The 26166-nt window shown below is 34.7% G+C and overlaps 1 protein-coding gene across 7 annotated transcripts in view; it reads left to right on the forward strand.

Moving 5' to 3' along the window:
• Positions 1-2445: 2445 nt before the first annotated feature.
• Positions 2446-26166, forward strand: part of LOC131074490 (protein ESSENTIAL FOR POTEXVIRUS ACCUMULATION 1) — a 32357-nt gene continuing 8636 nt past the window's right edge. For 5 of the 7 annotated variants that reach the window (XM_058011116.2, XM_058011118.2, XM_058011115.2 and 2 more), the window contains exons 1-9: positions 2448-2902; positions 4103-4168; positions 4302-4372; positions 4580-5371; positions 5645-5744; positions 5838-6014; positions 6144-7013; positions 7141-9790; positions 26046-26152. In XM_058011116.2, the coding sequence (XP_057867099.2) occupies positions 2854-2902; positions 4103-4168; positions 4302-4372; positions 4580-5371; positions 5645-5744; positions 5838-6014; positions 6144-7013; positions 7141-9790; positions 26046-26152 (4882 nt within the window). In that variant the 5' untranslated portion in view covers positions 2448-2853. Of the gene's footprint in view, positions 2903-4102; positions 4169-4301; positions 4373-4579; positions 5372-5644; positions 5745-5837; positions 6015-6143; positions 7014-7140; positions 9791-25797; positions 25931-26045; positions 26153-26166 lie in introns of those variants that run through there. The other 2 variants (XR_009113068.2, XM_058011119.2) reach the window with 2 other exon arrangements.

Raw genomic sequence — 26166 nt, forward strand, 5'->3', positions numbered from 1 at the left:
GTGTGTGTGTGTGTGTGTGTGTGTGTGTGTGTGTGTGTGTGTGTGTGTGTGTGTGTGTGTGCACGCGCGCGTGTGCATGTGCGCGCGCGCATATGTATGCATGTATGCACGTATGTGTGCATGCATGTATGTATGTATGCATGTATGTATGAATGCATGTATGCATGCATGCATGCATGTAAGTATGTATGCACATACACACATACATATGTGTGTGTATCTGTACGTATACGTGCATACAAATACAAATACATATAGGTATACGTGTGTGTGTGTGTACATATGTAGTATGTATGTATGTATGTACGTACATATGTATGTGTGTAATCATGTTATATATGTAAAAAAATTAAATGGGATGAAAATATAATGGTGAAATTAGCATACCTGTAGCCTTTCCAATTTAGATTTATGCCCACCTTACTGGAAGGCTCAATGCAATAACATATCTATAAGTGACATACTCTTGTGCTCAGTTTGGCTCTTGGATTGATCCCTATTCAACTCAATTTCAACATTGTTTGTCATTATCACCATATATTTACCATCCACCTATTCTTATTTCATCCTCATTTGCATTTGCTTTTATCACTCTTGACCTCGTGCATATCGTTGTATCCCCATGGTTCATTTTTGTGTTACTTAGGATTGACCTAATTCAATCTCGAGGTGCACAAGAATGATCCCCAAATTCAAAAACTGAGTTGAATTGACGCACATTTATGCGTCCTATTGTTACATAATTGTATTTGAAAAAATTCAAGATGCAATTAATGTACATCCAAATTATATAAGAAATAAATAAAATTATTATAACACTCTTGGCTTCTAGAAGGGACAAAATAATCACATTTGCATATTAATGAATGTTTTTTGATATCATAAGCATGGAAGGGCCTTGAACCCAATTACAAAAAGCAAAACATAATGGAACATAGTCACAAAAAACAACAAGATTGGTACCTTAACTAGCACCAAAACAACTAACAACTAATTAACATACTGAAAGAGTAAACAAAACACAAAAAACAACCTAACAAATATAGTTACAATTGAATGTTGTCTATGCTATTTCTCATCATTGTTACTCTATCCCAATAAAGGGGTTTGACATAAGAGAACACAATCATCTATCGAGTCAAAAAATTCTTAAACAATATCCCTAAACACTACCATGATGGATTTATATAACAAGAAGGCAAAATTAAACAAATTTTCCAATGTATATCCTATTAGATTGTTCTTCAACAACAATAATGAATCCGACATGATAATTCAAGTTTGCGTCGCTCATTAGGCTTATAATAAAACGAAGGAGATTTATGAGACAATTAACATATTGATAACACCAATTTTTACACAATGACAAATAAATTCTACACAAATTCATAATTCTTCCATATATTTTAAATTAAATACTCTCATACTTCATATTTTTCTATATTACAACTTAAACAAATCCCAACTCTAACAAGAAAGGATTGGGCATTTAAAAATAAATAATTACTAGATTGTTCGTCGTTTCCAAGCATAATGCCTTTGTGCCTTTTATTCTTTGATGCTTTATTTTTAATTTAATGCTGCACATTTCTCACTTTGAAACATGCAAATTGTTAGTGTTTCTCGGTCCACAATGCATGTATCTACCAGACTCATTGGAGCTCGCGATTTTGTTCTTGACAATCTAATACCACACCTTAATACTCATGCCTTCTCTTGCCTTGTACCATCTGCAAATGCTTTGACAATCTAGGGAGCCTTCTTAAATGCTAATCATCTAGTAACAAAAAACATTCACACAATATTTGCCCTAAAAATTGAGCAGTTTATCTAATGAAAGCAAGTAACGGGCAAAAATATTGACACAATCGTAAATATTGTTTGGCCGTTTAAAAAATTATTTAATCATTGTTTAATGTGCTGCCTTCCGCGGTAATTTTAGATATGACAGGAAATAATAAATCTAAATAAATAACATATACTTAATTAAAATGTGTTTAATTAAGCTCTCATAGGTAGCAAAATTGGCTTGGGTCGTGGGGTTTCTCCCCATTGGTCTCGGATTTGACCCCGAGGCTTGGATTTCACCTGATGCACTTGGTAGGCAGGTTGCTAGTAGAGTCAAGAGTTGGATTGCGAGGATACCTCGTGTCAAAAAAAAAAGAAAGAAAGTGTTTAATTAGCCTAGATATTTATACAAATGTGAATGAATGCCATATAATAATAAGACACCAAAAAGTCTTGTACTAAAAAAATTATTAATAAATCATGATTAAGTTAATTAAACCAACTCCCAAAAAGACTATAATTATATACTAATTAAGTATTCTAATTACTGTAACAAAACTTTTGGAGCCTAAGTGTTCCTTGCAACATTCAAATTTATCTCGAAACATTTATTTGTGCAGCAAGCAAAATACAATCATATAAATTGAGTGATGCATTGTCTAGAGAGGGCTCCACATTTGTATGTTGACATCCGTTGGCTCGTCTTGATCTTGATGTTTCCCTAAACGAGTATCGAACGAGTAGGTATATCGTGAAGTTTACAAACCCTCCCTTTGCCCTGACAGAACAAGCCTCTCAACCCTGCGATTGCTATTCTCCGCACAATCTCGATCGACCATGGTTATTAGCTTCTCATTCCTGCTCTGATTTCATCGCAATTTTCCTTTTACATATATCTCGAGTTTATTTTGGTCGGGGCCATGGCTGTATTCGCCCCTCCATCACCAGTAGCCTGAATTTGCCTTTTGTTCCACGCGCCGAGGTAATTACATCTCACACAAAGCAAAACAGAAACGCGTAGTTTGCAGTAATAAACCCTTACTCACTTTTTTTCTTCGAGTAAAAATGGCTGACGACAAGCGTGATCTTCTACAAGAAATCCGGAACAACAGAGGTATTTTTCACGCTAAGCCCTTTGTTTCATTTTTTCGTTTTTTTTTTTCTGTGTTTGATAGTTTACTTATTCACTGTAGATGATCCGTTCCCGCCTCGTCTTTTGGTTTAATTTGCGCACGGTTGTAAATTTTCGCGATCTGCGTTCAGATCGTTAAGCATGAAAATTTGTTTGGAAAAACTTGTTCTGCATAATTAGCCTTTATTCTCGTTGTTCAAACCCTAGTAAGTTTTGAACTGAGAAATGTCGTCGAGAGCATTCTAGCCGAGTTGTTTATTATCTTTATTATATTTGACCCCCCGAGGTGTGAGGACTTTTTGCATTGTGAACCTAATTATGCCGCGAGTTCCTAAAAAGGGTTTTTCTATATCTTTTAAATTCAAGGAAAAATTGTCCACTGCACAATTTATATGAAGGGCTAAATGCGATTTATGCCCTACTTTTTTTAACCCGTGAGTGACTAAAACAGTAGAATGCTTTCAATGAGGTTTTCTGTAGCTGTATGCTATAAATTAACACTTGGTGGCTCGGCATGGAGTACAAAGATGTGACGATTTGTATTCTACATTCTTTTTACTTTTGAGTTGACTAAATTGGAGCGAGGGAATGGATAGAACGGCAACATGTAGTAAATATATATGACCTAGAAATTTTTGAGTGTTTTCATTTTAGTACCTTGTTGGCAATCCACTTCAAGTTGTTAAAAACACCAAGTGTTATGTAAATTAAGTCTCCGTCTAACTCTTTAAAACTGTAACCCATGCTTTATGCTTATTATTGATTTTTGGGAAATTAGGTTCGAGATTTTTTCTCAGCAGGCAATGCTTAGTAAATTTAGGGGCTCTTTGCGGTGGGATGGTTCTATGAGAATTTTCACCTCTGCTTCAGATGGTCACTTGGCAATAGGACTTTAGTAGTTGGTGCGGCAAACTTTCACCACCCTCCACGGCAGCCACTGGAGATATGGAAATTTGTCTCCTTTTGCAGTTGCCATTCTGAGTTGCATTAGAGTATCCAATGCATAAAATTTGAAGCCGTGGCCAACCTTTGGGGTTCCTTCGCCAAGTCTAACCATTCCTTTTATTCACATCTTTGGATTGCTCTATGAGATCTAGTCTTTTTGAAAATTGTGTGCTATAAACAGTGAAAGGGGTATTTTTAACGGTAAGTTCTGATTTTTTTCTCTCTGCCTAATTTTAGATGGTCGCAATAGTTTGCTAGATCCCTCTGGATTGCTGGTGGACTCCTTTGATATGGAGACTAAAGGTATGTATAGGGAATGTTTAAGCTTCCTTGTTTGTTTTATGATGTTGAAATCAGAATACATTTACATGGAAACTTATATGAAATAGATTGGTGGACATATTTCTTGTGTTTTGATTTTTCGCTTCTATTGCAGATTTTCCTGGGTCCGAAAATGTTATCCCCCTGTCTCCCCAGTGGTTGCATCCAAAGACTGCTGAGAGCAAGGTAGAGTAGCAACATATCCAGTATTTTCTAAGATTTGTGTTGCTTATCTTTAAGATTGGATGGTCAGTTAACTAGAATCTAGATGAAAACAGCACACATTTCTATGAGTTTTGATTTTTTTTTAGCACTCTGAATGTCATTGGATTAGCATGCAGTTGTATTTTTCTTTTATTTGCTTCTCGCTATATTATTTTTTTGTCAAATTAGTTTCAGGAAGCCCGAACTCCAAACAGCTTGAATCAGAGTGGAAGCTCTGATGCCAATCTAAAAGAGCATTGGCGAGGAGACGGACCCCTTGATAAGAAAGATTGGAGGCGAACTACCACTGTCGAAAATGATGGTGGGCGCCGTTGGCGCGAAGAGGAGAGAGAAAGTAGTGCAGTGGCCAGAAGAGATCGTAGAAAGGATGGTGATAGAGAAACTGAAATGTGGAAAAATGATCGTCGATCTGAAAATTCTTCACTGAGGGAAGCAGCAGAAAGTAAAAATTTATCAGACCGGTGGCAAGATGCTGGCAGTCGCGACAAAAAATGGTCTACAGTGTGGGGACCCGAAGATAATGAAAAAGATGTGCGCCGAGAGAAACGTGGTGAGACGGACAAGGAAGATGGTCATGATAGACAGGCTTCTTTTTCCACCAGTCGCCTAGTTAGTGATCGTGACTCAGAGAAGGTACCTGCCTGGAAACCTCGATTCCGTTTGGATAACTCGCGTGATAACTCGCGCAAAAGTTCAGGAGGGAGAGGTTCTGGATTTGTATTTGGTAGAGGTCGTTCAAACTCCAGTGCTAGTAATCTACCCGTGAAATCTCCCATTGGTGCTTCTATAGTGACAGATGGCTTTTGCTATCCACGAGGCAAACTCCTTGACATATACAGGGACCTTAAAGTATTTTCACCCTCCCTTGGTATTCCCAATGGATTTGTTGAAGTTTCTGGGATAACATCATCTGATCATGTTGAGCCATTAGCGTTTATTCCACCTGAAACAGAAGAGCAGGTGAACTTCTCGTTTCTGGTTTGGTTTGTTATTTTTCACTTTTGGAAAGTTTGAGGACTTAGTGTTTAGAGTTCTACATTGCCTACAGGGATGGTACCTATATAACTAAAGGATTTTTCTAAAAATAAAATTTAAGATTTGAAACAAGGGGATTTACATATTGAATATGAATTTTTTTGGGTAAAAATTCAAAGAAATTGGGGACTGCCTAGAATTGCTATTCAATGGTTGAGCACAACAATTTTGATAGGTTTCTGCTCATTTGTTGTTCAGGCTATTTTGGATGATATTCGCAAGGGAAAAATCACAAGCTGTGAAGCAGTTTCTGGTAGATCTAGCAATATAATTGGCAGGGACTATCGTGGGGGCAATGGTATGGATGCAATATTTTTTTGTTTGTATGTCTTTTAATGTTTGTAATTATTTACATGGCTACAGTATGACTTAATTAATATTGTGTGTCCAGGGTTACCGGAGGATATATTGGTTGATAGCAACAAGCAAGCCTCTTTTGATTGTGCTGCAGATCCTCAGGTTGTTACTGATTCGCTGTTAAAGTTGTGCCAAGTTGAGCTTCCTGACTTAGATGAGTCGGAACTTACAGATTCAGTTATTTCTAAAGAGACAAGAGAAGATTTCAGAGGTAGTTTTTATATATTGAGTACATTTTAATTTTGCAGGAATTTTGTTGAAAATAATGATTTGGACTTACAAAGATCCAATGAATATAGTGCTGATAAAATGTTAAATCTTTTGACTGCTCATTGGACAGGAGCAGATAAAGTTTTCAGTTTGCATGACAGCGGGGTCGAAACATTTGTGTCAGAAACATCTTCTCATGAAGTTGGAGCTGCAAAATCAAATGAAGAAACATCTGAATACCCTTCTGTTGGGGAAAGCAAAAGAGCAGATGTTAATCATACAAGATTAGAAAGCAAAGGCAGAAAAGGGCCTGAAAATGTTTCAAATCTTTCTTCAGGGACTTTTTCAATTGAGGAAACACCTGTGAGAGATATTCATTTAACTTCAGAGAGAGTTAGTCTACCGGTTGATGCAAGTGGGCTTTTTGATGACAAAGTATTTGATGGATGTGATTTGGAGGAGGAAGAGCTCAAAAAGAAGGATATTAGTTTAGGAGAACAAGGTTTATCTCCAGAGGAGCTAACTCTTTTTTATAAGGATCCTCAAGGAGAAATTCAGGGACCTTTTCTAGGCATAGACATAATTTCATGGTTTGAGCAAGGTTTTTTTGGTACAGATTTACTGGTGTGTTTTGCTGATGCTTCTGAAGGAACACCATTTCAGGCCCTTGGAGAGGTTATGCCACACTTGAGACAAAAAACCCGTGCAGTTGATGGTTTTGGTTCTATGAAGGATTCAGGAAACTCAAATAAAATGTCTTTGAGAAGTGGGCAAGGTGTCTCATCTTCAGAAGTTGGGTTTGATAATGCTAACAAGAACCCAGTTTTTAATTATAACCAGGACAAATTGTTATCCAGTTTTTCAGGGCAGTCTAATTTTCCAGAACAGGATGCTACTGTTTTGGGTGGATATATTCCTGACACTCTGAAAAGCAACTTACACAATATATTTGATCTAGAAAAACAGTCCCATTTGGCATCTGCAATGGAGGGCAGAGAGGGTAACTAATTTCTGTCAAAACAATGATTTAAAGAGTATAAAGTTAATCATTACCCAGGAGATACGTGTTCATCTTTTGCATTTAATACAATGCAACAAATCTAATAATTGTTTTTTATGCTCTGCAGGAAGTTTAGCGAGAATGACACGACATGGTGGTGGAAGCGTTGTTGGAGAACCTATTTCAAATATTGAGACGCACAGGGTGCCTGCCTTCCCCCGGAATGAGGCAAATGATAAGCAGCTTTCTATGCAATCTGTAGCAGAAGCTCTTGGTTCAATTTGGTCTGGACAGGAGGATGATCAGTTTCTTAATTTAAGAGCTGGTTTTTCAGATTCAATGGTCAGTAGTTCTGTTACTGGCAATGCAATTCCCATGACACCAAAAGTGCAATCTTTTACTAACAATCAGCGACAGGACTTATTTCGTTCTTCTAAGGAACCGTCATTTAGTGTTAGCTCTTATGTTCCAACTGATAGGGCTTGGTCTGAGATGTTGCAGAGGGATGCACATCATTTGCCACAATTTGATCAGAATATGCAACAGATGGAACAAGCTGAGCTTTTATTTCATCACCACTTACAACAGGAACAGCAGCAACATCAAAAGCATCAGGGGCTGTCACCAGGACAGCTTCAATTGCAACCAGGAGTGGCGTTGCACAATCAAATTGCAAATTCAGGTTTAGGACACAGCATTGAAAATATACTATTGCAGCACCCATCAGTGCTGCAACCATCTTTGCTTCCATCACATAAGCAGCTTGTTGGCCCTACACTGCCTCAATCTGCAATGGCATTGGATCCAATCTCTAGGCTTCAGCTCCAACAGCTTCAGCAACAAGCCCATAACCCTGTACAAATGCAGCCACAGCAGCAGCTGCTTCAGCAGCAACATCACACCCATGCACAACTACCACATCCTCATATGTTTTTGCAGCATCAACGACAATCTCATCAGACATCCTCAGATCATTTACTTTCTCAGATATATGATCCCAGCTATGAACAAAATCACATTCATCCATCTCAAAGTGGTTTAATTGATCAACTTCTATTACGACAGGAAGGCCTGAGGCCTGACTCCCAGCTGCATCAGCAGTCTGTGCTTAGACCAAATATTACAATGGAAAGAAACCTTTCACTGGAGCAACTTTTTCATCAGAGAAGACAGGAGTTACAATCTCACCAACTTTCTTTGGCATCCCAACGACAATATATGGATGAAAGACGTGTTAGTGGAGTTTGGGCTGTTGATGAGTCTGGTGAATTTGTGCAGACACAAGCATCTAATCTGCAACCCTTTGATCTACACCAACCACATCAGCGGATGTTGAGCACACAACAGCAACATTCACAATTTCCAAATTTTCAACCTTCACATTCTTTAGCATTGAATGCAGATACAAAATCCAATTATCCATTTGAGCGGGTTGAACATCATGAGCGTTCTGTTGATGGTAGATTGCATGGTATGCTTGATCCCAACTTCTTATCATTTGAAAGGCCAACAGATTTGTCTGTAATGAACATGGATTTTGCACACTCTCTCAAGCAACAACTTCAAGAATTAAGAATGCAAGAACGGTTGTATGGTACATCCCTGGCGGGACAGGATGAACAATTTCTGTCCAAAAATAATCTCAACAATTCTCGATCTCTTCCAATGCATTTTCAAGCCTTACAACCAGAGGCGACAAGTAGAGGCTGGGAGCAACCCTCTAACACACATGCTTCTGATGTTGCCTTTCAGGGAACTGGTTATTTTATGCAACAAGGACAGGCTTTAGATTTTAATATTGAGAATCAAGGTCATAAGTTGCAGCTAGGAAGTGCAAACTGGCAATCCAAGGAAGGCTCTAAGGAGAACCATTCTATAAGGTCCTTTACTAATTCACACAATGCCAATTTACATAGAGGACAGTTACAGGATGATTCTTTTCTTCAACAGTTTTCTCTTCATTCTGGGTCCACATCTCTAGTTCCTGGAAATGGGATTTCTAATGATCCAGAGCAAAGACAGCGCGTTTTGTCTGAGGTTGATTCAACAGATATGTCTGGTCCTGTTTTTGATTCCGCATATAGAATTTCGGGTCAACTCTCCAAAAATTATACAACTGAAGAGGTGTCTGAGGTTCTCAAAGATTTGGCTATAGATGGTATTAGTCCCACTCAATCCCAAGCGACGTTTACTCCCACAGGTATGGGTTATATGATGCAGTCCAAATCACTTTATGAAACCCATGAAGAGAGGGTTGGTGGCAAAGAGGCATCGGATGGATCTAATTATGCTGCCTGTAAGTCATCATCTGAGATGCAGATGTGTGTTGCTACACCTGTATATGGTGGATATGATCAAATGTCTTTGGATGAATTTGTCAAAAAAGAACCATTTCATTCATCAAATGTTGATGAGCTGGATTTGTCTTTGCCACACTCTGATTCTGTTGCCCAATCTGCACAGGATGACAATGACATTTCTGAGCTCAAAGGATCGAAGAAACACAAAAAAAGGAGTTCTAAAGTTAGAGGTGCAAACAAGACAAACACAGTTGCTGCTTCAGACACTTCTTCATTGCCAAATGTACAAGACTTGCCAGCATGGATTACAGGTCTAAGTAAACATATGGGGTCGGTGCATTCTGGTATAGACTCTTCATCTTTTTTAAACTCATCAGATGTTTCTCATAAAGTTGGCCAATCAAGCTTTGAAAGAAACAGTGTTGATGGGAGAATGACATTCAACAATGATGGTGAACAAGCACCAAATAATGAGTGGTAACCACCTTTCTTTTGAGTTTATTCATGAAAGCACTTTTTTTGGCTGTGTAAATTACTTGCAGCAAATAGTATTATCAAGAAAATAATTTAGCTTCATATCATAAGATTGATTTAACATCTGCGCACTGCCTCTTTTATTAATCGTAGGTACTATTTGTTTTTCTATCAGAGGCTAGAGGCAACGAAAACTGTTCTATTAATTTTTTTTTTTTCTATTTTACTGTTAAGTTAGAGTTATGTGTGAAGCCTACCATTTTACTACTTCATATATTGATTAAAATCACATTTGTACTTATTTAGGGTTGTTTATTTAAAGGAGATACTCTATTTCAATGTGTTTTTTAGTTTTCTCATTTTTTATTAGTCAGTTTTACGGTATTGGCTCTTAACACATGCATGTGAACATCTTGTTACTGTAAGATGCATTTGGTATGAATCCTAGGTATTAATTTATGAAGCACACTTTTTAAATTTTTATTAATGATCAAATTGTGAAAGTGCAAACTTACCAAGGTCTGCATTTAGTGACTATTGTTTGGTCCAAGGACCAGTATCTTCAGTGCCAATGAACTTATTTTGCTGAGCAGTGGCCCTGTGGATTACGCTATTTTTTTTTTGGCCTCTGTTACAGTTGCTTGTGTGATTTTAGGTAGTTGTCATGCTATTGTATAAGGCATTGGTGTTTCACTAGATACACACACGTGTGCGTGCGCGCGTGCGTGTGGATTGGAAAGGTTTTTTTCTCTCTACCTTGGTCATGAACTCACAAGGTTAGATACCAATATATGAAGTTAAATTGAAAGAAATTTTCTTGTAGACATACATGGAGGGGTTTCACACATCAAGTTTGTGTTTGACTCGATAGACCCGAAAGCAAATTTTACCCTTTCATTTTATGTGTATGGATATATGTATATATGTATACACACGTGTGTTCACATGCTCACATACACATATATGATGTATACACACAAGTACTTACATATATGCATGCACGCATGTCTATATATTGTACATTTTTATAGCATGTGCACATACATACATACATACATTTGTGTTGTGTGTTTATTTATTTTCCAATATTCCATCAATTTTGTGGGATGGAGACAGCAGGAAACAGGGAGACATGTTTCTGATACAGTAGGGGATGGGATGCCATTTTTTATGGGACAATGATTAAAAAATAGGGTAAATTTAAATATATAGAAAATTTTAAATATTCATATTACAAGGCATTTTACATTTACTATAATCATTATATAATCATATTATGAAATATCAGATCTGAATTAATAATTTACATGAGTTGAGATACAAATTAACAAAATTCGATGTCTAAGCATTTGTTATCAATGTGCACATGCAACAAATTAAACAGGTTAAAGTCTGCAACTACAAACTGAAGAAAATGTAGGCAACAGATCTATTTCTGCTATGTCTCTGCCTCATCTTTGCAAAATTAAAATCAGTGTCTAAATCTAAAATTTAAATAAATTAAAACTATTAAATATGAAATTGCAAAGTTCTTAAAATTAAAATAAATTTAAAAACATCAATTTAAAATCCAAAGTAAATATTATTTGAAGTTTATAAAATTATAATATTATTCAAAAACCTAAAATTTAAAACATATGTTTACTAAATTATAAATATTAACTAACATCCTAAAACCTAAAATATGAAAGTTTATAAATTAGAAATAGCAGAAGGATATTCTCTGGTTTAATATTGCAGTGGATGATGCAATCAATGCACTTATAAGTTATAATGTAGAGAATGAATTTGTAGTGCCATTTCTAATGCAATCTGGAAGTGCATGTGCCAGTCCAGCAGCACCTTTGATTCATCTCATGGGCTTTTAGTACTGGAGAAAAGAAACCTGTTGAGTGAGCTATTGGGCATGTATTTGTACATAAGCATTCTGCTGGAACTCTCTGAAGTTAAATCCCTGCGGTTGAACCAAGTTACATGTATAATCTCCACCATGCTTGCCTTTGCATGGAACTGATTCTCTCCTTGATCATGGATACCACACCTCAATTTCTTGATGGCCACAAGGGATTTATCTACAAGAATTACCTTGAAGACAGATCCCAAAATATCCATGTTTATATATATAAGTATCATATCAAGAACTAGTCATGTTGTGATGGGGTGCAGTAGCAGTATTGAGCCTTGAGGGGTTTGCAGCAGTAGTAGCGAGGTAGGTTTGCTGTAGGAATGGAATCAAATTTTTGTTAGTTTTTCCTTTTTTGTTGTGTATTTTTTTAATGTTAAGAGGGAGGTGGCTTAGGTTAGGGGGCAGTTAGGTGTAGGGATGAAATTGTAGTTTTTTGCTTCTTTTGTCATGTGATTGTGAAGGTTTAGGAGGAGGCAGGTTGAGTTAGGGGTGGTTAGTTTGGGTTTAATATTGTTTCCTTTTATTGATTTTGTTTATGATTCACATCTCATTTCCTAGTTACCAGGAAAATGGATGGAATTGAAATCTTAGCATTGTCAGGCTGTGAAATGGTGACTGAGCTGTACTGTAGGTGTATCATTTCTAGAAATATCAGTTATCAGGGTGTTGGCAATTCCATTTCTAACTCTTTTGGAAATACTTACTTTAACTGTATTTATTCTTTGCATCCAAAATTTGAAATGCATTCTCCAATACGTAATAAATTGTGAGGTTTCCTTGTAATGGCTTCATTATCACCAGGACTACTAACAGTCCCTCTCTTGGATAATCTGAATAAATATGAATATCCATTTTGTCATACAGTTGCTCAAGTAGTCGCTTATTTAACCAATTCAGTGTGAAGCTTTGTGATAGAGTTAAACTTTAATGAAGATTATAGACTTTGTGGGGTTTGACAATAAACAGTAACAATGTAATGTCCCCTTTTGGTATATTCTTTAATATTCACTCAAAATATGAAAATAGTTTTATCAAAGATTACAGATTTATGATATATATTCAGGTCAATAAAGCATAGAACAATGCCCAAAGTTGATCAAATCGTGAATTCTCTAGAGATACTTTGCTAATCTGCTGAATTAAGGGACCCTGTCCCTAACTCAACAGTGACAATACCAACGACCCCATCCCTAGTTTGTCAAGTGCATGGAAAGACCCTGTCCTTCCAACCCTTAGCCCACCCTGTGAGTTGGGAAGGGATTTTGTCCTTCTGATTGGCAAATACTACCTACAACTCAAAACTGATAACTTGATGTATTTGATTGCTGATTAATATTTCTTGATGGATTGACAATGCCAATCTTGGATAATATTTGAATGTTTTATAAGCAGTGTTCCACGGATGCTGGGGACGGGGAGACGGGGGGACGCGGGGACGGGCTTCAGGGATGGGGGGACAAAGGGAAAAAGTTTTGGGGACGAGTTTCGGGGACGGGGGGACTTGGGCCTGGGAAGGGGAAACGCATTTCCGTGGAACACTGTTTATAAGTGATTTCTAGTTGAATTGTTGTCTTTGAATTATATTTATTCCTGATTTTGTTTCTAAATTGCTGCTCTCAAAATGATATTCTGAATTGATTGTAAGATTCCAAGTTGAATTGATGATTGATGATGGTTTATTTGCTTGTTTGTCTACTTTGTTGATTGATAGATTGCTTGATTTGATATTTGCTTATTGATAGATTGCTTGATTTCTTGATGCATTAATGAGTTATGATGTATCGATGTTTGCTTGGAATGACTCCATATGTGTGTATGTGGAAGAATCACGCCCTTTCTCACACCATCACTATTCTTGAACACATTTAATTTACCGGCAAAGTCACATAATGTTCTACTCCCAATTGATCGATTGAATAGTTGTGTCCTTTATATCCATTTATTGAAAGAGTCACCGCCCTTCATAAGAAATGAGTCACCACCCTTCACTTGAATCGGGTCATCTCCTTTCATTGCTGCCTTTGAGAATAATAAGTTATTTTCAAATTGATTGATTGCTTCCTTCATTACCAGTTGATGATTGATTCAGTATGATCCAAGGATGTCCTTCAAATGAAATGATCTTCCTTTAATATCTCATGTTTGAGGGAGTCACAGCTCTTCATTTCATGCCTTTTGACCATACATTAAACTTAATTAAATTTTAATTATATTATATTTGATTTTTACTTTTATATTTTAATTATATTATATATTATATTTTATTTATTATATTTTAATTTATTATTGTTATTTATTATTAAATCCTATATCAAAAAGGGTATATTACAAACAATTTGTTGATGCATAAATTCTACACTTGAGAGATATGCCCACAATTTCATAAAGTTGTTGTCTGTCTACTGTGGGCTAAGCAGTTCTAGATCTATCAATGATTGAGGACTGGCAAATTCATTTCCAACTCAGTTGAAAATATTTACCTAAATGGTATTATAATTATCCCCGTATTCAAAAATTGAAACACCCTGTCCAATACCTAATAAATTGTGAGGTTTCCTTGTAATGGCTTCATTAGCACCAGAACTATTGACAGTCCCTTCTGTGGAGAATGTGAATAAATTTGAAAATACATTTCGTGATACAGTAGCTGAAATGGTAGACTATTTAACCAATCAGTGTGCATCTTTGTGATAAAATTTGATGAAGATTATTTACTTGTGGGGTATGACGATAAATGGTAACAATGTGTAGATGTGTGGATGCTACATGTGAGAGGTTGCCCACAATTCATGAAGTCAGGGTCCATCTAATGGCAATCTTCTATACCATTAAAACAAACAATTTCAGTGCTTCTTATCTTAATCTTTAAGCTTATGGTAAATGGGATCTTGGAGCATCTGTTGAGAATGCAAGGGCAGTGATTCATCAAATCCATGTGGTCGTCAGGAAAACTGATTTTGTATGATTTCTAAAATGAAGTGCTAATTGCTATGATCAAAAGCTTTAGATATTATATGTTTGAGGAGGAGGTTTGGCCCTCTTTGCTTGTTTAGTTGGCAACAATTGAGCGATGATGATGCTATCCTTGTTGATCTTGATGAATCTTGCTTGGAATTCATTTATTTTTTTTTGTATTATGGCTTCTTGTTGATGTATAGCAGTCACCAAATAATCTTATATACCAAGAGATTTGAGATTTCCATAATCTAAAATGCTCAAACAAATGCTTTTGGATAGACTTATGTGAAAGCAAACAAACATGTATTGATTTTTCAAATCACACTCATTGCACATTTGGGATTACATTCTGTGATCTATCATCATGATGAAGATGTGCCGGCATTGCAGATTTGGACCTCCTTATCTAGATGAATCCTCTACTCTACATGAGATTGAAAATCACAATGTCCTACATGGAACATTAAAATTTATTTTCTATTTTAACCAAATAATTATATTTGCAAATAGTAGGAGTTCAGTGGTTTTGCATTAGCTGTAAAAAAGTGATTTAAGTGGCATTAAAGTGCCTTATGTCACGAGTGTGTTTAAATTTTAAATTAATATAACTAAGTTAATTTTTAAATGAATGGGGATAACTAACACCATTAAAGTATAGCCGACATAGTAAAAGTAATAATGCAAATTGACATCTAAATATGCAAAATTTAAAAAACAAGAAATGAAATCAAATAAAATTGAAAAAAGGAAGGCAGAAGATTGTTAAGATTAATTTGAAAAAGCAAAATTGCAGAAGTAGGAAAGAACTAGAAAAGGCAAGTGCGTTGCATTTAGCTTTTAAAAAATTTGTAAAAGAACGATTATATCCACATAATAGTAAAATATATATTAGGTTTTCATCTTACATTTTTTTCCTATTACAAACTTTGAGAAAAATGATAAATATATGTATATTAGGTTTTCATAATTTAAGCATTATTTATTTAAGAGTTTTTAATTTTACTTTAGAACATTTTGATTTATTTAAAAGTTATTTGTTCATAGAGAAATTATATTTAGAGGTTCAGGTTATATTATTTACTTGTTTTATTTATTTATTCTACTTTAGAACTATTTTATTTAGTTAAATAGTTATTTTCCTCTGTAATGTTCCCATTCGGGAATTTCCTTTATTTAGACCTGAAACAACATTTCTAACTTAAAGTGAGAATTGTACTATATTTATTAATATAATTTCATTAATGTTGAAGACATTTTGCTATAATTTTTAACTCATAATGCTAAGGATAGTTTCTTGAAAGAAAGAACTATCTTGATAAGTTTACCAATTTATGTACTTGAGAGTAGTTCATTCGTATCATAACTCCTGCTCTACTAAAAGAGAACTAATTTAAAAACCAAGATGTTACTACCTGTAACTGAGTAACAGTGCTGATTTGATCTGCTACTCTTATTGAGCGCTTTCTTATGAAATAAGAACATATATCTCCGATCTTCTTTGATTGGTGACTTTGTTCTTTATGCAGCTGATAGTGTGACCAAGGACAATTTCTCACAAGGAGCGATCCAAAATTGATACCAGTAAAACAAAACCCTCTTCCCCTTGCTGGAATGAATTCCAACTCCCTTATGTAGCTTGCATGATGGGATGGTCACATTGCTTGGCTATCAAGGAATGCATCTTCTAATCGTGACACTTCACACAAATCATATCTCTTCAAAGTGCTGATGATTATTCTATTCCCTTAACCATGATCAGTATCATCATTTAGATGGAAGTCGATGATCCACACTTAATGATTATTAGTTGAGCCTGGACTAATAGCATATATTTATCATTATCGTTGCCTTATGAATAATGGTTTCTTCATCTTCTAATCCCTCTAATCACATCACGTTGATATTAATCGCTGATTTGTTATTTTCTTATAAACATCGCTATTTGGATTATAGTTTATTGTAATGATCGCTGACTCCTATATTATTGCAGATCATGGACTGTCATCTAACAAGGAATTATGGCACAGAATAATGAGAGACTTATACTGTACTGTTTGTCCATAGGATTATCGGGGATGAGTAAATATCGGTGATTCTTTTCTCATTGACGGTGAAGGATAATCGATAAGTTTATGTTGATTACCGATATCAATTCTCTTAATTTATTTATCATCATTTCTTGGCAGCATAATTGATACATAATATTATTTGGTCTTCCGTGGCTTAATGACGCCTATGGAACACGATGCTTGGTGTCTACGAATTCTATCGGAAGTATCCTTTGCTTGAGAGTCTTTTACGCCATTAATGTACGATCTCAGTGTGCAGAGGAGATACTGACTCAATGCTATCTTCTTCCATATGCTTGTCTTTGTTTATGGGTCCATTGTTTCCTCCGATAAATGTGATTGTCGTGATTCTTAATGTTCGATGACATCGTCCGCACCTAATCCTTAAGTCGCTGCTATTTGCAATCATTCAGATTGCTACAGTTAGTGCCACAATGTCATCGTTGGTGCTGGGTGTTTCTGTTTGCTAGTACCCTTACTGTGGAATTCCCGACTCCAAAAGGCTCCACGGTCACTTCTTATAATTTCTTTAATCATCGGTTTATTTAACTTTACTGAGTTCATCATTATTGGTTCAGGGCAATGGTTATTTAACTATCAATCATATTTGATTACCACAGATTCAACGTTCATCATGTATAACATTTTGATGAATCGGCTGGCCACTTCAATCCCTCAGTTCAATTCCATTTGTCGACTATTGAATCACTTCCTTGATAGTCTAATTAAACTTGTCTGTATGGACTTGATTATTGCTGATCAAAACTATTCATTGACAGTCACCAATATTATCATCTCGGGTCTTAATCAATGGTAATGTTACAATATCTGACTTCTGATTATGATGATAGTCTTTATGTGCCTCCCTTGATTGATTGTCTATTGTTTGTGTGTAGACCATATAAACTTGGATGCTTGCAAGACCTCATACTTATAACTTTGGTCTTAGATCATCCACTATTATTTATTCATATTATTTATAAAGATAATACAAGGAGCTTTCTCAATATCAACAATATTTAGTGAGGTTCAGTTTGGGGACATCACATACTCACTTAAGATACAATATATAAAAGATTATATACATATCTTTAGTTTTTTTTTTCTTCGATTGGTGAAGCGCAAGGATTTTTAGCCTGGCCCTTGCTCTAGTTGAGGCCAGAAACGGGGGACCTCATCCCCGACATTAAGGCACATCCTTCCTCTTACATGCTTACCTACACGTCATCCTCCTTCCTCCTACATGTCCTTCTTCACGTCCTCTTTTTTTACGTCGTCCTCCTCTTCATCCTTCTCTTTCTGTCCTCTGTGGGGTTAGAACCTTTGTGGCAATATTAACACTGCCACGACTTCATTATCACACCGTGGGTCTACCCCCATATCTTTAGTTGTATTGCTACAAACATATATATAAGAAATAGAATAATATAGTTACATATCTATATATTATATAAACAATAGATAAATAGGTGTATTTACTTGAGAGTTATTTTATTTTACTTACATTGTTTCGAGGATACTCACATTTTTTTTTTGGGCAAGTCCTACCAAAGGGGGTAGGCTCCCTATATTAATTTTAAAAACAGATTACATATATGTTCATTACATGTATTTGTGCAGGATGAATCTAATCCGTGCATGCACTTTGTACATCCTAACTATTTGGACCCGAGAGAACAGATCTACATTATTATTCAAATAGGACCCAAGTTCCTCCATGTTGTTGTTTATTTGCTTTCTGAATAAACGCCAAGCCTTGTTCATCTTCACATTCTTGCCCTCAGCCTCTAGGTCAAAGACACCAGCATGTATCCCGGAGATCGAATTGGGCTGAATGTTGTAAATGGCATCTGTAACTGGTAGATAATTCTCCCGGGTGATAAAAAATCGACTGAATCGAATGTCTCAGAAAGTGTCTCCAAGGGTCTGGACCACAACGGTGAAAAATTGATCATAAATCTGCTTGTCATGTACATGACCCTGTCCCCAAGTCGATGCGAGTAGACTATATATATGAGACCAATATTAGATAATATATTATTTTTACTTTCACGCCTTATCATGCATCTAGAAGGCATTTGAATTTAGCACCGTGGAATGGTAAGGGCAAGTGGAACTGTGACACTTATACTGTTCTTCAATCTTAACCCCCAAAAATGTACCCTTTGGATTACCATTGATAAACAATATAAAAGATTCTTTAAATTAATTAACTGTGTAATGTCCCCAATTTTTTAATATAGTGACTTAATTAAATTAGTTAATTAAGTTGTCCAAAAATTAATATTATTTCAAGGGATAACTTTAATTAATTAATTTAATTAAAAATAAAGTGAAAATAATAAATATTAAAATAAATAACTTTATTAAATAAAGTTCTCTAGCTGAGTTGGCCTAATCTTCTAGAAAGTGTCTGGAGGTCTTTATAAGGATGTTCATCGGGCTGTAGTAAGACATGGTTTATGGTCTTTGATATGAATTGATTTGTATGATGCTGATTTCTAATGTGGAAACCTTCAGAAGTTTGCCAGAAGGGTTGGACAAAAACCCAGCTCTTCCTAAAGGGTGGATTCGTGATGGAGTTCACAACTGGTCCAAATTTGTGAATTGTCCGTTCAAAAACAAATTTGCAGTAATAAAGAAATTTGTAAGGTTTGATTGGCGTAATATTTTGAGATAGAGCTCTTTTATTTTCTGCCGATGTGATTCATATTCGCTGCCTAAGGTTCTTTAATGCTGTGGAGATTTCTATTGAAAATATTTCAATTTTAATATTTGATATGAACCTTAGTGACAGCTGCTATGTCCAAATATTGGTAAATAATATAAGTTTTGGGCAAATGTTTATTTGACGGAAGCATTATATGAAGCCAATAATCGGGGATAATGAAAATTTAGATCTGCTGTTGGTTAAGAATGACAAATCAATATTCTGAAGATGGGGCTGGATAAAGGTTATGGTTAAAATTGCAAAGCTGTGTCTTGTGAAGGCCGATATAATATTTCTGGTCACTGCAAATATTACTGAGCCATGAATCTTGTTTTGAGCTGTCCAGTGTGATTTGCAAGCCTTGGGTTCCTTTCAATCGCGGCATTGACGAGGACTTATATTGTGGAATCATTCAATCAATGCAGGCAAGGGAACATTAAAGCCTGGCATGGCACTAACATATGCATGTCGAGTTGCCCATTCTTTCCAGCTGTGGAGTATACTGTGCAGGTTGGCCGCTTCAAATATCACCATTTGTGAATGGAGGGTCTTCCATCTATAGCACTGTTATGGTAGCTGCTTCAGATTTCTGAATCGAGCTTGGAGATAAATCTGGTCCCTCGCTAGCTGCCAAATTCTATTTTGGAGGATTGGGTTTGTATTGTAATTGCGCTGCCAATGAAAATATCATTCCTTAATGTGAGTGCTTTCCAATGCTAGACCTCTATTTATCGATTGTTTCCTGAGTTGAAGCTTATGATACAGTCTGCTGGAAAGAAACAAGGTCAGCATTTCATATTGTTATCAGGCCTTCCCTTACTTTCTATAATGTACACTCTGTCTCTATTATTTAAATCTGCACATTGTATATACTTGCAATGATTCCAATCGAACAATGAAACAATCAAACAACTGAGACCACACAGACAGCAGAACTGAACACATGCAAACTCTGAAACAAGAGTGGTTGAGTGAAGAAAACTAAGGGCAAGTTAAGAGGGATCATTACACTATAGGTGTAATTAATTTTTAGGAGCATAATTTACGCCAAGAGCAGGTATATATCCTTCCCAAGGAGCATAATTTTCAAAAAAGTTATAATATATAAATGGCATAGGCACCTCAAGAAGGATATCTCTTAGTGTTTTTTACAATTTTTTTTCAAAAGATGGATATGTAGTATTATTTATTGTAGGTTCACTTCTATAATGTATATATGTAAGTAATGTTGCTTATATATTTATGCTGAGAGGCCTGTTACACTCACATAATGAATTGAAGAACCTTCATCAATAAAAACTCCACGTGATTTAAATTGTATCCCCGGATGCTTTTTATATATAAATAATTTTAGTCATCTATTTATTTTAAATTGTAAATATTTTATCAATATTAAAAAAATATTTTATATTAAAAAAGGAATAAAAATGATATGGATAAAGATATCCTTCCAAAAAAATGCAATTTTTCTTAAAAATTTAAATATAAATTGTCATTCAATGGATAAGGATACACCCCTTCTAAAAATCAATGTAATTAAAGTACATTTCTAAATTCATATTTAGAAATGACAATTAAAAAAAAATATTTAACAAATGAAAAAATATTTATTCTTATACCCCTTCTAAAAATCAATGTAATTAAAGTACGTTTCTAAATTCATATTTAGAAATGACAATTAAAAAAAAATATTTAACAAATGAAAAAATATTTATTCTTATCTTTAAAAAAATAATATATATATATATATATATATATATATATTTAAGGCAAATTGTGGACATGGGGCTCACTCCCATTTATAAAAATCAAAATCACAATAACAATAAAATTGAATCAACTTGTAATTAGATATGCACTAAAATCAGATTTTGCTCTTTCTTTCTTGATCTTAAAATCATGTGGTGCTTGGGTTTTTGAAGGGAGGCCATCTTTCTCTTTACTTTTGTCCATTCGTCCCTGTCTTGAGGAGAGGCATCAAGATATTGACATATTGTTGTTTTGGAATAACCTTCATTGTCTTCAAGAACCTTCATTAGTGTCTCTATTGAGCCTGGAACGACTTCAAGAAATGCTGGTTCATTAACAATTAATTCTGTTTTGGTTGGAGTGTCTATTGGGGCATTACCAACAAGAGAAGACTCACACGAAGCCACCTTAGTTAGGAGTTGGAGGCCACGAGAAGAGGAGAGGCATCAAGATATTGACATATTGTTTTTTTGGAATAATCTTCGTTGTCTTCAAGAACCTTCATTAGTGTCTCTATTGAGCCTGGAACGACTTCAAGAAATGCTGGTTCATTAACAATTAATTCTGTTTTGGTTGGAGTGTATATTGGGGCATTACCAATAAGAGAAGACTCACACGAAGCCACCTTAGTTAGGAGTTGGAGGCCACGAGAAGAAGAGGGAAGTGGCTTTGATACAACATCTGGAGTAGTAGGTGAAGAAGCCAAATTGTTTTGATCTCTAAGAGGAATAACATAATGATGTGATTCGGCCCCAACCATCGAGTGGGCTTACTACTCGGGGTCTTACCTCTCAATGCATAAACAATTAAGCTCTAACATTGCATGGTATTATGGTCTGTTGGAAAGCATTTCTTGAATCTGAATGGAATTTTTTTATAGTCTAGTGTTTGTCACCAGTATCTTTTGCCCACTTTCAGAGAGATTTTTGTAGGGAGCCATTGGATAAATTCATTTCGACACATAAGCGTGCACTTGTTGAATTCTCATAATTGATGGTTTTTCTTGAAATACAGTGATACTTGCCAATGCCATCACCAATGGCTTGAAGGCTTTCAATTTTCTAGATGTGTAGTGGAAGATAGGGTAAGCGCACCCAAAGAAACTTAGAAGAGAAGGTTTATAGATCTTGGATTGAAGCAGGGGAACTAGGGTTTCATACGCAGAAAATCACCATTGAAGAATCAAGGACAAGTCTTGAGCACCATTTTTTTATCCTCGGAGGAATCAAATTCAAGAATGAAGAACACATTGGTGCGGGGTTAAATACTTCCTGCATTCCATGTTTCCAAAACTCCGAGATTGAGACGTGGGATCGCAAAGTTATGGCCATGTCTTTGTGAATCTACAAATGGGAGCATGATCAATCAGAAAATCCTATTTGTTGCAAATAGAGCCGCCCATATAAATCTCAGGGACATCATCTGAGTGTTCGAATGAAAGTGGATTTGCAAGGTTTCCATTTGGACTGCAAGTTGAAAAGTTTAGGGCATCAGAAACAAAATTGGACTTGTGTGGCCTGGGTTAGGAGTTGTTGCTCAAAGTAGAAGAGGACACTAGTGTCGTTTTAGAACTTTTCTTTCTGCCCACAAATTGTTGGCAAATTCCCAATGGATTGGGGGAAGAGACGCACACAGTAGGCAAAATATCAGATCTGTCGCATTCCTTTGTGTCAGCAAAGCCAAGATTGTTTATAGAAAGCCACGATTTCGATCCTTCCAATTGTTGAAAACGAGGGTTTTCTGCACCTTTTAGAGACACTATGATGTGAGCGAAGTTTTTCAAATTGTGGCCAATTTTTATAATAAATAATTATTAAACGATATTTATTTATGTTATAAACTATATTATTATATTATTTAAGTGGAACAGTGGAAAATTAATTTTTTTATATTATATTATTAATTTTTATGAACTTTTTTATTTTTTGTTTTTGAAACTTAATAAAAAGATAGAATATCCTTAATTATCATCAATTGAATTAAATAATTCATTATTATCTCCTTGTCACTTCTAAACGAGAATTTTTTATTTTCCAACTCAGATCTTTGATTTCATCCACATCTTTCATTTGATTTTTTTTCCTAAAAAAAATTATAAATACGATCACTATTCAACATTTTCATAAAATCTCATTTATGCAAATCTACTCTATTGAAATCAATCATCAATAAAATCAAAGTGTATTGATTTTGAGGTTTGCATCTCAGATTATGATTTTGATTTGATTTTTTATATTCTACTTTCAAATTGTTTATGTTTCTTGTTTTTTTGATTTTAATGCTTACAATTGGAGTTGGGTCAAATTGTGGATGCACAATTCTATTTTGTAGCAATATTCTACTCAATATACATTGAATTGAGGAGAAATGAGTATTAAGTAGTCAATTCATTGTCAAACAAATTTCTCACTTGAGTTTTCAAAGGAAGCATTACAAGTAAGTGTAGACGAGAATGTTATTTCTCTTTGTTGTGTGTATAAGTGGCATTGAGTTTGGCTGTAGTTGGAGCAAAGGGCACAATGCTGGATCAACTTTGCAGTTGTCTCATGTTCAAAGATGCCCATCAATTGCATGATCTTGCTCATCTTATCAATGCAGTTTTGCTAGATGGAAATGCCAAGGGAGGTCCCCTTTTGTCATTTGTGAATGGAGTATGTGTGGATCAGTCCATGACCTTGAAGCCCAATTATAGAGATGTGAAGAATTTTATCAATAAGGTATATGCTTTTCTCCCTTTTATCATTTGTGAATGAGGTATGCATGGATCGATCCATGACCTTGAAGCCCAATTATAGAGATGTTGTGAAGAATCGATATACTACTGAAATTAGCTTAGTAGATTTTATCAATAAGGTATATACATTTCTTTCATCTCAAAATTTAATAACATGAGAGGTAGATTTAAGTGATTTAGTCCACTTTGTGATTTGAATGTTTTTGAATCCCTAATTCTATGAAAATTTATATTGACAATTGCATAATGTGTATAAAGGTAATGCAAAACTTTTTCAATTAATACTCAATTTAATTATCTTTTCCTAAAAAACAATTTAAGCGTAGATTTTTTAAACATTAATATATTAAAAATTCTATTTTAAAATATCTAATCTGGATTTTCAATTATCATTAATATATGTTTGAACTTAACTATTTTGATAGATTTTAATTATGTTTGTAATATTCTATTAGTTGTAATTAAATTAATTAAAAATTTAAATATCCTAAATATCAAAAAATTGTAAATTTGCAGTAGTTAGATTTATCATTTATTTTCAATTTTTTTTGGTGAATTTTAATTTTGTCCAATTTTTTGGTGATGGAAAATTTGTCCATGGGATTTATATTTAGTATTAGTATTCTTATATTTATGTCTCTCTGTAATTTAAATTGATATTTCTCGGTGTACTTTACACAATTTTTTTAAAATGTAAGTATGCTTGTATATATATGTAAGTAATGTATATATATGTAAGTAATGTATATATATTATTCACTACCATTTGTGTTTTTCAAAATATGTTGATTCCAAAATTAAAACACTATTTTTATGTTCTTTGGACCCATGTCTCTAATTCAAAAATCATCTTGTGCAACAATTTTTATAAATATAATGACCACTTAACTTTTATAACGTTATATTCTTGTATATATAGATAAAAGAAATCTCTCTCTCTCTCTGCGTGTGTGTGATTTTTGTCTGATTTATCAGCCTGGATCCATATGAAAAGGTAAATATACGAGTTTGAGTAATCTCAGTTTTAGCTGATACAAAAGATTTATGTATATGCTTGGTATCTACATTATATGAGATCTATATAATCTGGAGACAGTGAATAAACTCCAGTGACAGTGGGTTAAGCATGGAGAAAAATGTCCTTACTCAAAGGGTTGAGTCTTTTTGGAAAAGACCCCAAGCCATCTAATTTTATCTCTTAGAAATATGAAAGTATATTGTATTTCATTTTAGTGTATTGCTTATTTTTACTATTTATTTTCAAACAATTAAAATATCATGCCATCTACTGTTTTCTTAGACTAAAATATTTTGAGAAAAGTAAAATAAAGGTCTTGAGCCTGAACTTGATCTGTTATTTTCCTGTTTAAGGAATCCCCCAAATTGGCTGTAAGCAAAAGATCTAGAAGGAAGTCAAACTCTCCGTGGATGGAGAAAGGTTATAAATAAAGGTGCTCTTTTGAGTTGCTTGACAATCTCTTTCAAACTTTCCATCCAGAAGGAAGCAAACTGTATTAGGATGAGTTCATTATGATCGCACTATTGGCTTTTAATTTTGGTATATGATATACCCAATTTCATTGTTTAATGTTATGTTTTATTTGTACTTGTATAATGAATAGGTGATTTGTTCTTGTAATATCATTTCTGAAAGATTTATAGATAGACCATATGATACTTTTCTTTGTAAAGTTAATAATATATTATGTGCATATAATAAGCAATTTGGCGTTTTATATTCTTAGTTTGAAATGTGTGTTAGGAAGCACCATAAGGTATTTCTAAATGCATAAAATCAAATAACTAATAAGATCTAGCAGTGATAATTGTTTTGTTTAGGTATTTACTATTCTTTTGAATTGTAGCCTTGTATTTTTTTTTCAGGTTTTCCCTATGGTATTCTTAATGTCTCCTTGATATCCTTGTCTATTTTAAAAGCAAGTTTTCTTTCATCTCTAAAGCTTTGGCTAGATGTAAGCATGTTCTGAACGAGCTTGTTGATTTCTTGTCACCTCTGGTAACTATATGCTATTGTTTCTTTGTAAATAGACCTGAGTTTTGTATGTGGCTTGTTTGTTATGCACTGAACTGCATATTATTTCAATTCTAATTTTTATTTTTTATGGTGACAGGAAAGATTCCAAATCTTCAGGGAAGGCTTCTGGATCTCTAGATTTTGCCACTGCTTCTTTGCTTAAGGCAAAGGGAAATTCACAGACTATCAATAAAGCATCAGATGGTGAGTCACTAGTT

The sequence above is a fragment of the Cryptomeria japonica genome, chromosome 9 (genome assembly GCF_030272615.1).
Source record: "Cryptomeria japonica chromosome 9, Sugi_1.0, whole genome shotgun sequence".
Classification (NCBI taxonomy): Eukaryota; Viridiplantae; Streptophyta; class Pinopsida; order Cupressales; family Cupressaceae; genus Cryptomeria; species Cryptomeria japonica.